The following is a 14,400-nucleotide window of genomic DNA, read 5'->3' as shown; positions in this document are numbered from 1 at the left end:
GACGGGACCACTCTTTTCCAATCGCCCTTTTCTCTCGTCTCCTTCCTCACCACGCGGACGCCAGGGGCACCTGCACCATCAGCACGCAAGCCTCCTGCCGCGATCGCGACCCCCTCGGCCCATTTTTTACTGCTCCTGTTCGTCTCCTGCTGGAAGCACCTCATGTTCCTGACGATTGAAACTTTTTTCTCCAAGGTTGAAGCTTTTTCCCGCAACGGTTGCAACATCTACGTGATGGATTACGCCGGTTCCAACGTTCGTCATCGAGGTCGCAACTCCCCGTCGCCGCACCCTCGTAGCACGCGGTCACCATGGTGGTAGCAAATTCTAGTCCCCGTGGTCACCCATGTCGCTGCCGAGAAGTCAAGATATATCAGGTGATCCTACTCATCTTGGCTTCAGTTTGTATAAGAAGAGGTTCAGGCTGGTAGTTTTTGCATATGCCTAGATGGAGCCGGAGCCCAACCCATATATGCATTCGTCCATATATCTTCATGCCTATGTCCATGATCGATCATGTACTGGAAAACCAATCACGGCAAAATCTATTCTGTTACTCAACTCAGGGACAAGAACAATACTAGTTACAAAATCCATATGTTCTATCATGTTCCGGAAAGTACTTCAACCACACCCTTTTTTCTCTCCGGTTTTGTTCTAATCTATTGCCAAAAAGAGACAAAAAAAATCTCCTGCTTCTGTACTGACCGGCTGTAATTTAATTTAGGAAAAGATAAAGGAATAAAGCAGCTGCTATGTAAGAGAACAAGTTAGAATTCAGCGTTGTTCAGAATAATAATTGTACATATTAAATCCGCACAGCTGACGTAACCAGAATGAAAAGGCAATGAAAGAAAAGGGCAAGAAATACATTCCTCGTTTTTTCTTTGTGAGGCAAAATACATTCCTCATATGGGCTGGGCTCTGATCATTCTCTTACTCAACTACTACTGGGCCATGACCCGCGTGTCCAGGCTCTCACGCTCGGCCTCTCGCTGAGGAGTGAGGAGGCGCTGCTGCAATTAGTCCCACCTCGCTTGTTTAGGCAACTCTAAACTGGTTTATAAGGCGAGGCGCGGCTGTTGGTAGCACGACCTTACTCGAACAGGATCTGTTCTATAGGCTCGTACAGCTGCATCTTTTACCAATAAGGAGGCAAGCACTTCACTCTGGTTGATGCATTCTGACCTCTGGGCCAGAGCGTGATTAACGGCTTGGATTAACCTGATGGGTGTCCTCCGATGGCTGTAGAGGATCGTTCCTGCCCAGTTCACATTGGTGCAGGGTGGCTTAGAGGTTGTCTGACAGACTACACAAAATATTTTTGTTTTTTTTTCTTTGAACTTGCTTAACCAACAAATCTCCCTCCTTAACCACACATCTGAAACTATGTATGGTTCAGTTTACAGTATTAGTATTAGTAGTGGCAGTAAGATAAGATGCACCCACTTCATTTTTAGCTGCACTAGTATTCACTGCAAAAATAACCGAAGGTAACAGAAGCCAACTGACCACATGCATGATCCATACATATATCTACACCTGTTCAGCTGTTCCAGGAGGTCCATCACTCAAAAGATTTTGCTTCACAGCTCAAGCTTTTATCCAACAGCTACCGGTCCATGGATCACATGCTTGCCTTGGTTTCTCGTCGAGGCCGATTTGCTGCCTTCATCCGACACGACGTGTCACACTGCATCCCACACATTTGCAAAGTAATCAAGATTCAGCTAGCGATTCTATTAGTACAAGCCCAGTGGATGGTCGTCTGAAATTTGCCACTGCTGAGAGTGACAGTAGCAACGAGATGTTTCACTACTGACCAAGATGGCGTGGAACTAGCTAGTGGCTGAACAAGTATGTTCAGGAAGGAAAATGGGTGCAGAGACTGATTTCTGCATAACTCATCTTCGTACATAGGACCTGAATACCTATTTCTTCACACACAAATGATATGCCATACATCTGTGTTACATCAAGTTGGTAAGCCAAATGCTCTATGGAAGAGTAGGTTGAGCTCACCTTTCAACACTTTCCTGCATCTGCAGATTAACCCTTTGAAGATGCATATGGTCCCTCGTGTACTGCCGTCCTGTTAAACCAAATGACCGATATAATAAGGGATTATGGATGCTTGCTTAAGAGTTTGAAACACTATCCGTAAAATCATGTCCCAGATTACATGCCAGCGCAGTATTAGGAGTACTTAGCAAACTGGGAACTGAAACAGAGGTGATCCCTTGCTTCTGCTGTCTGAAGACCACAGATGACACATGAGTAAGATGGGAGAAAGGAGTTCTTTCTTATGCAACATGGCGCTTGTATTCAGTCCGTCAGTTAATCAGTAGTAGTAGCCAGATAAATAAATTTGACGGGAACACTGAATCTTTGACTGGAGAGAAGGAACTCTGCACCATTGACTTTGAGAAAACAGTAGACAGGAAGATTTTGGCCGTCTGACGGTTGCCTTTTTTTATTGGAAAAGGGACAAAGAATGGAAGTATATGGAGCCAACGAGTAAACAACAGCCAGCAAAGATGCAATCAAAGAGACAGTCTCACTAATTGCAATTAGTTGAGTGCTCTCGATTGACAGCCCGTCAGCAGCACCAGTGGTCTAGTGGTAGAATAGTACCCTGCAACGGTACAGACCTGGGTTCGATTCTCGGCTGGTGCAGCCTTTTTTTGATTACAAATCAATTATTCCTTGCTGCTGCTTCTGCCTCTGCTCATCCTCACTTATGGGTTGAAACCATGCTCCAAACTGGGTTTCAGTCTTTTGGTCCCTGATATGCATTCATCCATAGCAATTCAGCTGCTGCGCATCAAGCATAAGCTGCGTCATGCCGCGCTGTCGCCAATCGCCGGTCATGCGTGCGCGCCAAGGATGACACCGCCGTGCTTCCCACCGAGGAAGGATGCCGATCAGCGGCCGTGCTACACCTTGACTTGTTGGATTTCTGATACTATTGGGTCAAGCAGCGTTCCACAGAAATACTATTGGATTTCTGAACAGCTGACTCAACAAAACAAAAAGACGCTTCAGCAAAGAGCTTTACACCACACCCATTTTTCTTATCTACTCCCTCTGTTCCTAAATACTTGTCTTTCTAGAGATTTCAACAAGTGACTACATACGACGCAAAATGAGTGAATCTATACTTTAAAATATGTCTACATACATTCGTATGTTGAGTCCATTTGAAATGTCTAGAAAGACAAGTATTTGAAAACGGAGGGAATAGTTTTGTTCCAATCGGTCACTTTTTTTTTCCTCTCTTCTTTCAAACCTTGCAACGTGTCTGCCACTAATTTGGTAATGGCCGACTGTAGTTTAATTTGGCACATAAAAGCTAAAGATCGGCGAATGGTTGCGATGCACGAGGACATGCTATTTCCTGCAAAACTATAAGATTCTTTCGCAAGGAAGAGACGTCCACGCTCGACGACCAAATTAACGGTCCAAGCAGTAGTAACCGCGTTCCACGGCGCATGTACGTGTGTGGCCAATGGGCACTGGCCATCGACACGCACCTGATGGCCTTCGTACGTACGTACGTGCACTCTCCTACAGATATCGACCGTGAGCTGCGTCGCAATCGGTATACGTTGGGTGAGGGCGTGAGGCACAAAACGTCCGTTCGGGTGCGACTTTTTTCTACCCTAGCCGCCGCCACCACCAAGGCGACTAGGGAGGCGATCTCTTTCCTCCGATCTTCACCGGCCGGGGCACTGGCCCCCTCTCCCTTCGGCTGCTCCGGCGGCAGGAGGGAGGGGGGACCCCGTTCCTCCGCTCTGTAGTTAGGTTTTGGATTTGTAGGTCGTGGTGCGTCGTTGAGGTGATGGGAGCGGCGCCCGAACGAATAAATCTGCCTCAACTCCACTCCCACACCGGCGGTGCCCTTTATGGCGGCTTCTCGGAGTTGATGGCATCGTGTCTCTGCCAATCTCACAGATCGGCAGCGTTAGGGTTCATGGATGGTGTTGGCGAGGCGGCGGCGGCGACTCCATCAGGTGTGTCTCTCCTTCTGCTCTGTCCCCGTTGCTGTGGCGTTGTCTCCGACGTCATGATGGAGCAGGGAGGTTTTGTCGTTCAGGAGTACGCGCAGGCGGTTGTCTGTGCAAGTGACAGCTGGAAGATGGAGTTTTTTGTGCTGGGTCTGTGGTCGAAGGCTGGCAGTTCTGATTTCCTCCTCCGACGTAGTCGTCATGCGGGGGTGTCAGTTCTGAAGTTCGATGGCGTGTCCGGAGACATGTTGCCCCGGTCTGATTCTTTCAATGGCTATGGTTTTGCTTCTGACAAACTACTTTGGAGGTCCGTAAAGCTGCCGATCAGCGATGGAGCCGCGTCGAGCTTGGGTGAAGAGGTGATCTGTCTTTTTACACTTTGGTGGCTGCTTCGGTGGTGTCGAAGGAAAAGGGCAGGCGCTGATATTTTGCATAGGATTTTCTTATTTTTTCAGTCATGTATGGTCGGTGCTTACGTGCCTTGTAACATGATCTTTATTTTATATAAATGAGACGTGTATTACCATGAGAAAAAAAAGCTGCGTCGCAATCGTGCGCATGGATACGTCTGGTTTGTACGTGCACTCTCCTTCCTTGGTACGTGCACTCTCCTTCCATTTTGTTTGTTTCGACTTGGAACAGTCTTACTACAAAATGCTGCTCCACACATGCATGCGCACAGCTGTACCGGTGATTTTCTTTTCATGTGGTCCAGGCGCGCTAAGCCATGTCACATGTTGTTTTACTAAGATTAGTATAAAATTGGATCATCTATTTTAAAAAAGGAGGGAGTAGTATTTCCAACGAAAATCAACTTGCAGCTGTCAGATAGCATCTTTCAACAAGTATTGAGATGGTACAAACTTTGGACTGAATAAATCTAAGCTCCGAACCCAAGCTTTATACCCCAACCTGGTGAAGTTTCAACAGTCTACCCACAGATTTATACCTGAAAACAAGTGTTTATTTTTTTGTGAGAACCTGAAAACAAGTTTCAAACAAACTTACCACTAGAAAGCATCCAAGAAAAAAATTTACACTACTCCTAATTTTTTTGCTCTATCATCAGCACAAATTGAGAGTAGGCAACTGTAAGAGATCTCTCTGTATGATCTTCGATCTCTTCAGCACAGCCATCGTAGATAAATGGGACCCAACAGAAAGGAGAAGAGCTCGGGCAACAAACAGGATGCTGATTAAAGAAACTAAAGCTTGCTAGCTCTAGGCATAGCATGCAGGATTATTTGACTCCCTAATGTGTTGTTTCTACAGCACTGAGCCTGATTAGCTCGGCACGCACACAACACTTCGGTCTTGGGCCTTCATGCTTCATGTAGCAATTGACGTTTGGCTCCGCAGCTCGTCACCCTGATCAGCACCATTGAGTACCACTGCTGCCATGCCATCGGCGTCGGCGCCGGCGTCCGTGGGGATCGATCAGACCACCTCACTCACCTCTCCCACTGCTGCGCTGGCTGGCTGGCCTCCCCTTGCCGGTCACCGCAATTCCACAAACCCGGCGAGGCGACGCATGCAGGCTGTTAGTCTCTCCTCCTCGCCAAGTCAGTTGGTTCCCCGCATTCGCATGTCACGTCTCCTGCTTGCCTACATGCATGCATGTGTCCGTTCCGTCTTCCGTGGCTGATGCATCTCGCTCGCTCGCTCAGTTTTTTTTTTGAGACAACACTACAAATGATCGAGACGTACAAAGCGAGGGAGCCTATCTAGCTAGCTTCTTCCCCAGTTCCGGCAACGGCCGTGGTTCGCCGGCCGCCATGATAACGACGAGAGAGTACTCATTTGCACGCTAGCTAGCTCCCATTCTGATTCCGGCGCTTGATTTCGCTTAATTTTTCCATCTTATTAACCTAGGAGTAGCAACCAAGCTTCCTGCATATATATATGCTTGTCGCACACAATACGGAGGGAACCGTCGATCGCCTCCCTCCGCGTGGGCATGGCCATGCTCCAGCTCGCCGCTCGCGCCCGGAGCTGAGGAAGCAAAAAGATCAAGGTCACCTCTTCCTCTTTCGGCCGCCACATCGTGTCGTGCCCAACGTCTGCCGTCCACATGTCCTCTTCAATCCGCCTTCTTCCCAGATTCTGGCCCCGACGATCCTCTGTCACCATCGCCGTTATCTCAAAGGATCCATGCATCGTCATGACCTACGCCCGCGGGGATCATATCGATTGAATCGCCAAAATCCCGCACGTCTCGTCGCATTCGCTCTCTATCTCGCTGCCAAATGATTTATTTTTTTTAGCAACAGAGGGTTTCCCCTCCGATTTCCATTAGAGAAACCATCGAAACCAAGCATCCAGACAAAATTCTTTTACCGCTGCTAAATGATTGGTTGGATCCAAACAAAACAAGAAACGCTCGGTCGGTGCCTTCATTCCGTCACAGTTTCCCTTTTCTTTTCATAACAACAATTACATGTAAGAACAAACACAACACTAGCTACGCATCAAAACTCGGTTGATGCTACGTGACTCAACAACACACGTAATCAACACTACAGTAGCTAATTCAAGCCTCGCGTCGCTGCTTTTGACGTCGATCATCAAAAATAAAGAGAAAACAATGCAAACTGCTCGCTAGCTACCTCGCACGTACACACACATACATGCATGCATGCAGGAGTACGTTGACATATATACACCAACGTACAAAGTGCACTCCCTCCCCCATGCTATATATATATCTACATTGCATGCGTCATCTACTACACCCTACTCCTACAGGATGAGGCTCCTCTGACGTACTGCAGCGCGCAGTTGGGCCACTGACATGTGGGCCTGAAAGCAAGTTGGCCCACCTGTCAGTGACCCAACTGCGCCCTGCAGTACGTCAGGGGAGCCGAGTCCACTCCTACATGCATGTCTGCATGCATATCAACCTACTCAGTTCCTGAATATAAATCTTTGTAGAGATTCTAGTATAGACTATATACGGAGAAAAATGAGTAAACCTACACTCGTCTATATACATCCGTATGTAGTCCACGTTGAAAATTCTAAAATGACTTATATTTAAAAATGGAGGGAGTAGTTAGCTAGCTATATTGCATGCGTGCATGCATATAAACCTATCTATCTATATTCATGCATAATCTATACTACAGCCCTCCCTCCCCTTCATGGCCGACGGCGAAGGAACCTTAGCCGCTGACGCCACCGGTAGCCCCCCCTCCCCTTCCGTGAGCGATGGCGAAGGAACTTTAGCCGCCGCCGCCACCCGACGCCGATGCTGCAGTCCGCCGACGAGCTACCTTAGAAAACTTTGGGTTTTCTCTCTCTCTTGCAGACAATCTCGATCTCACTTCGCTGCTAATTGGTCGATTGCATCAAAAGAAACGATTGATCGATGAAATCAACATGTCAGCATTTTCTTCCTTTTCCTTTTTCTCATAACAACAGACACAACACTAACAAAGTAACACTAGCTAGGCGTCTACATACGTACACGTGTACCTGCACTCGCTCGCCCAAATTCATTTATCAATCCACGCGTGGTTGCCACCTTCCTCGCCGATGACACCACATGTCCTCCTCAACCAGCCTTCTTCCCCTATCCCGGCCCCGGTGATCCTTTACCGCCATCGCATTCGTTCATCTTTGTCTGCCACTCCAGCAATAGGAAGGGGCGGGGACCCCGGCAGTTTCTGTCCAGTAGAGGTATACGATAGGCATACTTTGTCTTCAGAGGTGCAACATCAATGGTGGGGATGGCGCCTTGTCGAAATAATTTTTGCTTCTGCTCTTCATCCATCTCGATGGCGCTCTAACGGGCGGCATCGGAGAGCAGGTGGCTCGGTCTTCTTGTCCATCTTCAAATCCGGTAAGATTTGTGTCTGATAGTCGACGCTCATCACTCTATCGGGTGGCGCTGGCGCCGGTTGTTGCGGTTTTTTTTTACTATCTTGCAGTGGGGTGCGTGGATGGTGGGGTGCAGTGATGTTTCTCTTCTTCGATCTCATCTAATGAAGTTGATGGCGCTGGGATATAGCGCACATGGGAGCTAACCTCAGTCAACGTGCCACAAAGTCTCGGTCTCATTGCTTGCATGCGGCGGTCCTGTTCATCGGCTCGAAAAGCATCCTTTGTATGCAAAGGTGCTCCTCAGGATCTTGATATGAAGGCAGTTCCCCTCTTTCTTAGACGTTGCCTTAGTGGCGGGCGAGGACAATGGTGGGTGACGTTTTGGCGTGGCACAAGATTTTGCCGAAGTGAAATTCTAGTTTTACTTCTTGCGTAGTCTTTAATGCAATATTGCAAGACATCTATGTATGTCTTTTCTGATGATCACATGTGTACTCTTTGTAATATATTTGTCCAATAAAATATATGTGTTTTTTTTCCAAAAAAAAACAAGGATCCATCGTCATGACCTACGCGCACGTGGCTCGATTGAATCGCCACAATTCCGCGCGTCTCATCGTATTCTCTCTCTATCTCGCTGCTAATTGATTGGTTGGATCCAAAGAAAACAGGAGACGTTCATTCAGTCACGGACTCACGGTTTCCTTTTCCTTTTCATAACAACAATGACAGGTGACAACAAACACAACACAACACTAGCTATGCACCAAAACTCGGTTGGTCCGTCGACGATGCTACTCTCATTCCTAAATGTAAGTATTTTTCTTGGAGATTTCGATATAGATATAAATATATTTTAGAGTGTACATTCACTCTTTGCTCCGTATATAGTTCGTATTGAAATTTCTAAAAAGACTTATTTTTAGAAATGAAGGGAGTACGTGACTCAGCTACACACGTGACCAACGCTAGATAATTCATGGCTCGCGTCGCTGCTTTCCAGGTCGATACAAAAATAGAGAAAACAGTGCAAACTGCTCGCTAGCTACCTCACGCACATTCATGCGTACGTGACTTATATAGCTATATATACACCTACGTACAGGGTGCACTCCCTTCCCTCCCCCCAAGCTCTATATCTACATGCATGCATCATCTACTGCACCCTACTCCTACATGCATGCGTGCATGCATATCAACCTATACTACCTCCGTTCCCAAATATTAGTCTTTTTTAGATATTCCAATATGGATTACATATAAAGCGAAATGAGTGAATATACACTCTAAAATATATCTATATACATTCGTACGTAGTTCATATTAAAATATTTAAAAGGACTTGTATGTAGAAACGAGTGGAGTTGTTAGCTACTCCCTCCGTTCGGAATTACTTGTCTCGGAAATGGATGTATCTAGAACTAAAATACGTCTAGATACATCCATTTCAGCGACAAATAATTCCGAACGGAGGGAGTAGCTATCTTGCATGCATGCATGCATATAAACATATCTAGCTAACTATCTTTATGCGTGATCTACTACAGCCCTCCTTCCCCTTTGTGGTCAACGACAAAGGAACCTTAGCCGCTGACGCCACCGGTAATTAACCCCCCACCCCTCCTCCTCTCTCGCTGTAGGCAGAGGGCGAAACCCAACCGGCGGGGAGGTGGGTGGGCATCTCATCTCCTCGCGCGGGGGTGCCGGTGTGGAGCGCCATGATGGCGAGGGTCACAAAGGCCCTTCTCACAGGTGGCGCTCGAGGTCTCCGGCGGCGTGGCAAGCTTCGAGGTGGTGGGGTGCTCTTGCGGCAGTTGTGGGGGATGCCAGCTGTGTGGTCACCGTAGAGGAACCGAAATCTCAACGTGCACTAGGGCGCCGACACATTAATAGTAACTCAAAAAAGAAAGAAAGAAAGAAAGAAAGGTGACCTCCTGCTCAAAAGTGATCCGGCCCATGGAAATTTAGGTGCGAGGCATGTTGTACAACACGGTGAGATGTGCAGTTTTTGTTCCATAATTACAATAACACGGGATTCTTAATAATTTAACATATTCCTTGATTGACCAAATGTCAATTTCATGAACATGTCGGTATCATTTTAATGGAACACCTGTTTATTTTCCATCTCAATTTCATACAAGTTTAACATTTTTTAACTTACATGGTCAACATTTTTTCTATACATATTTAACATTTTTCAAGTACATGTTTACAATTTTTGGAATACATGGCCAATATTTTTTATACACATTTAACATTTTTCATATGCTCGATTAACATTTTTAAATACTTGTTTAACATTCGTTTAGGATACTACCCTCCGATCCTATTTAGTTCAACCAGATAAACAATTTTTCTAAAATAATGTGAATACTGAAAACTTAGTTCAATTAGTTGAATTAAGAAGAGTCGAAGGGTACCCTCAAGGTTCCAAATTTGCATCCCTGTGCCCAAGAATGCTACGTGGACATTCTATGTGCATGCATGCATGCTTGGCCCTGGAATTGATTCATGCATCTACAATTGTCGATTAAGCTAACTACTTAATTTTACGACATGGCCAACATTTCGGCGGCGGCCCTTGCACTGGAGCTGTGGGTGTGGTGAGCTGAACGACTCGACTCTAACGTGGTGACATGTGAGTCCTTACGACTGACAAACAACCTGATTGAATTAACCGTTAAACGGAGGAGGGGATAATGATAAGTCTTTCGACGGCCTGCACTCCCGCCCACGGCTAGGCAAAAGAAATCTTGTGTACTAGAAATATGTGCCGCTCGCAAGAACCCTACCAGGCCAAAATCAAACCGGAAGCTCTTCCGTCCGTTGGATTTGATTGAGTGTAGGGTTAGCATCGGATGAAGAGAGGTCGATCTGTGGCATATCGCGGTTGACCAATCAGCGAACGATGTGGATGGGGATCGATCCGTGGCTCTCCCAAAGCCCGAAAATTTTAGGCGCGGGCGCGCTCTGAAATGGGATTTCGTTCAAACTCAAACGAAAATGAAAATGAAAAGCAAGAGCCACCAACCCACCCACCCACGGAAGCAGACCCAAACGCACAAAACAGAAGAGCCCACGCCGCTCCCTCGTCTCCCCGAGGCCCAAATTCGTTCCTCCCCAACCCAATCCAGCCGCCGCCGGCGGCGCCTCCTCTCCCCCACCCACCGGTGACCTCCATCCCTCCCTCCTCAGCTCTCCCTCTGTTCCAACCATGGATGGGGATGGGGCCCTAGCGCATATCTTCCCCAGTTCCACCCACCCCATGGATGGGATGGGGATGGGGATGGGGCGCATCGATCTGTTCCGGCGACGACGGCGCCGGATCCGCACCCAACTACGGCGCGTGCTGCACCAGGAACACGAGCCAGTGACCCTTCTCTCTGCGGGGCGTGGCAGATGGGGGAGTTCGCCCCTTGACGACGGCGAGGTAGGAGACCTTGGACTCCCCAGCCGACGGCGAGGTAGTATGCCCTCCTCCTTCCTTCCTCATCCCGCCTCTCCTCCATATATAGTCTGCAGCATCTCCTCTCTCTAATGTGCCGCTGCTTGCTTTTTCTCTCCAGATCCGATCTGCTCTATCTGCGCCAACATCCATGACCACGGGAACGGCAAGGAGACAACCGCTGCTGCACAAGATGGGGTGGAAGGCGGACCGGCCCAAGGTCTGCTCTGCAAAACCTAATCATCCAGCTTTACCGTCAAAAAAATGGCTGGTTTACCATTCAGCAAAGCAAATCAATCAAATCTTGCACGCCACCTGTTTGTGTTTTTGTCAAACCAACATCTGTTGGGCCTTCTTCGAGGCAGAGCACCAAAATTATTGTTTTTTCTGTGATTAATCTGGACCGCCAGATGATAGTGCAAGTATCAGCAGTGATGCAAGCTATCAGTACAGACGCCAATGGCAAAACATGCATGCATGCCCATAGAATTATCTCCAATGACAAGTTATTTGTCATGTGCCACTAATTAATTATGGAAGTGCCGGCCTCTTGTTCGTGCGTACGCACATGCATGTACTGATGGATTTCATAAGAATTAGTAGCTGTATTTCTTTGAAAAAGACTTGACTTTCTTATATACATACATGTAATGAGACGACAGCAGTGTCACTTTCCTTCTAAAATGTGAGCTTGCAATTTCTTGAACAAGTGTTCTATATTATAAGTTTTAGAGTGGTTGTGCTTTTTTAGAATCGTTCGTTGATGTCTATCTAACGGCAGACAAATACGAAGTACTGGGTAGTACTCCGATGAAAGTACGCGAAAGTACTAAAACGAGTGGGGCCAGTACTCGTGACAAGGTCGGGACGCGTTTTAATCTAGGGGCAGTTTAGTCCTAGGAAAATTTGCACGCGCCGCCCCTCTCGTCGAATGCATAACCGCCACCATGGTGATTCACATTCCACAATTACTCATCGGCGGCCATCTCCTTCCTCTCCTCCAAGTCCACCTCAGTCATCTCCTCCTTCTTGCCGCTGCAATTTCGCTCCACTCAGGCAACCCCCACCCACCCCCACCCCCTCTTACACGGCAGATCGAGCTGATGGTCGGCAACGAGAACACCGACTTCGTGCAGATCGCCGGCGGCGACTAGGTCAAGTTGGCCAGGTTGAGGGAGATCCGTTCTTGGTTTGACAACACAAGGCAGATGAACTGGACGGCAATGGCCACTCTCAAGAATATGACGAAGAAGGAGAGGGCAAAGCTTTGCCCCCTGCCCGCACAACCGATTGACAAGATCGAGATCCTCCTCTGGGCGATGGAGCAGGCCAATTCGTCCAGCGAGTGGACTAGGCGGAGGTGGTGGGCGTTCAGATCCAGGGTAGAGCATCCACTGGATCAGGAACCCACCGTGCACGAGGTGCCGTTGCAGATTGTGCAGCCTCCAACCGAGTCACCAAAGACTCCGAAGCGCAAGATGAGGAGGACAGTGGTCGCGACCTCGCTTCCCCGTCGTTCTCCACGCTTCCCTCGCCGCTCTCCTCGTCTGAACGGCGGCGGTAGCTATGTTTAGAGTAAGCTTCCCCACTCCTCATCTTCCTACTGCTCGTGCTTGCATCGTGGTGATACTGATCGTAATAGCTCAGAGAGGGAATGCTAGATGGCATTTTAATCTCAATGAATTGCATGAATATTTGAGTACATGGATTTGGAGGATGGATTATGATGTATGTGAACCCTAGGCATCATATGAACCCTAGGAAAAATTAGTAATGTTCTAGTGGTAGACACTAAAATATTTCGGTACACACCGGTAGGCACTGAAATATTTCGGAACTGCCCTAGGCAAAATTTGTAATGTTGTAGTGGTGGACACTGAAATATTTCGGTACACACCGGTAGGCATTGAAATATTTCGATACTGCCCTAGGCAAAATTTGTAATGTTGTAGTGATAGACACTGAAATATTTCGGTACACACCGGTAGGCACTGAAATATTTCGTTACTACAATTTCAGTACACATCGATGCACACTGAATTATTTCAGTACTGCAGTTTCAGTACACACTGAAATATTTCAGTACTGCAAATTCTATACAAAGTTGGCATTTTGTCATTTATGTGTGAATCAATCCATGCATCATATGGTATAACTTTGTACATGAGTTTGGGTCAATTTCATGTCTATTTATTGTTAAATTATTGTCATGCCATGAAACACAAGACAAGTCACTGACCCAAGCTTGCAAAGATGACATATCAATGTTGCTGATATGCACGTTTTCACCAAGTCTTGTGTCTGAATTAAAACTGAGCATTTTTTCTTGATGGTATCCATGGATCTAGAACTCCTATGAATTTGCTCATGTTGGATGTTTTATTCTCCATCATTTGTACTAGCATTCATGCGATTAGATGCCATGACAAGACCCCTGGCATATTTATTTTCTTGCCTCCAATATCACATGTGTGTTTTGCAGGAAAAAACCTGGAGTTCATCAGGCTGGCTGAAGTTGTGAGGCTGGGAGGCTGATGGTGCTGCTACTGGCTGATCCTTCTTTCAGTTTTTGTTCGTCATTTATCAAGCCGTTGGACCAGGGCTACTTCCCTATGTGCTGTTAATGTATTAAGTAGTTCCTTCGAATTTGTAGTATTAGTTAGTTTGAATGTGGAAGTACCTTAATTTTTGGAACGAAATTTTGCTATGTAGGACCAAGGGTTTCATACCTTAATCTTTGGATAATTAATTATGTGAACTGTTAGATGTGGCGCACAACGAAATGCCTCTACCATTGATACTATAGTTCAACATGTCGGTCTAATTAGAGACCAGCCACTACGATATAGAACAGTTAGCATTTCATACTACAACCTGGCACGTACAAAACATCACACAGTGGAAGCACATCCCTAAGCACCTTGCATTGTACAAGGTCTTAGAGACCAGCCTCTACCATATATAACAGTTACCATGTCACACTACAGCATATAAAACATCACAGAGTGGAATAATCATAGCTAGTAGAGTATTAGGTACCAGTTAATAATAGTTGTAATCCATCACAAGCAATAGTACCTAGATATGAGTAGGTATAGGTACGGTAATACACGACAAGTACTC

General features: G+C 46.8%; 1 protein-coding gene and 2 non-coding genes across 3 annotated transcripts; all 3 read left to right on the top strand.

The window, feature by feature from the left end:
• Window positions 1–1,090: 1,090 nt before the first annotated feature.
• On the top strand, window positions 1,091–1,311 carry LOC119327175. The gene has a single exon (XR_005158447.1). It is a non-coding gene; the product is annotated as a small nucleolar RNA U3 (small nucleolar RNA).
• A 1,294-nt stretch (window positions 1,312–2,605) lies between these two features.
• On the top strand, window positions 2,606–2,676 carry TRNAC-GCA. Its single transcript has one exon. It is a non-coding gene; the product is annotated as a tRNA-Cys (tRNA).
• An 8,214-nt stretch (window positions 2,677–10,890) lies between these two features.
• On the top strand, window positions 10,891–14,043 carry LOC119324401. Its single transcript, XM_037598188.1, has 3 exons — window positions 10,891–11,296; window positions 11,399–11,497; window positions 13,760–14,043. Exons 1-3 carry the CDS (start codon window positions 11,047–11,049, stop codon window positions 13,810–13,812), a joined length of 402 nt encoding a protein of 133 aa, XP_037454085.1. The 5' UTR covers window positions 10,891–11,046; the 3' UTR covers window positions 13,813–14,043.
• The last annotated feature ends 357 nt before the right edge of the window (window positions 14,044–14,400 follow it).

The sequence above is a fragment of the Triticum dicoccoides genome, chromosome 6B (genome assembly GCF_002162155.2).
Source record: "Triticum dicoccoides isolate Atlit2015 ecotype Zavitan chromosome 6B, WEW_v2.0, whole genome shotgun sequence".
In the NCBI taxonomy this organism is placed as follows: domain Eukaryota; kingdom Viridiplantae; phylum Streptophyta; class Magnoliopsida; order Poales; family Poaceae; genus Triticum; species Triticum dicoccoides.
This window is presented reverse-complemented; position numbering and strand designations above follow the sequence as displayed.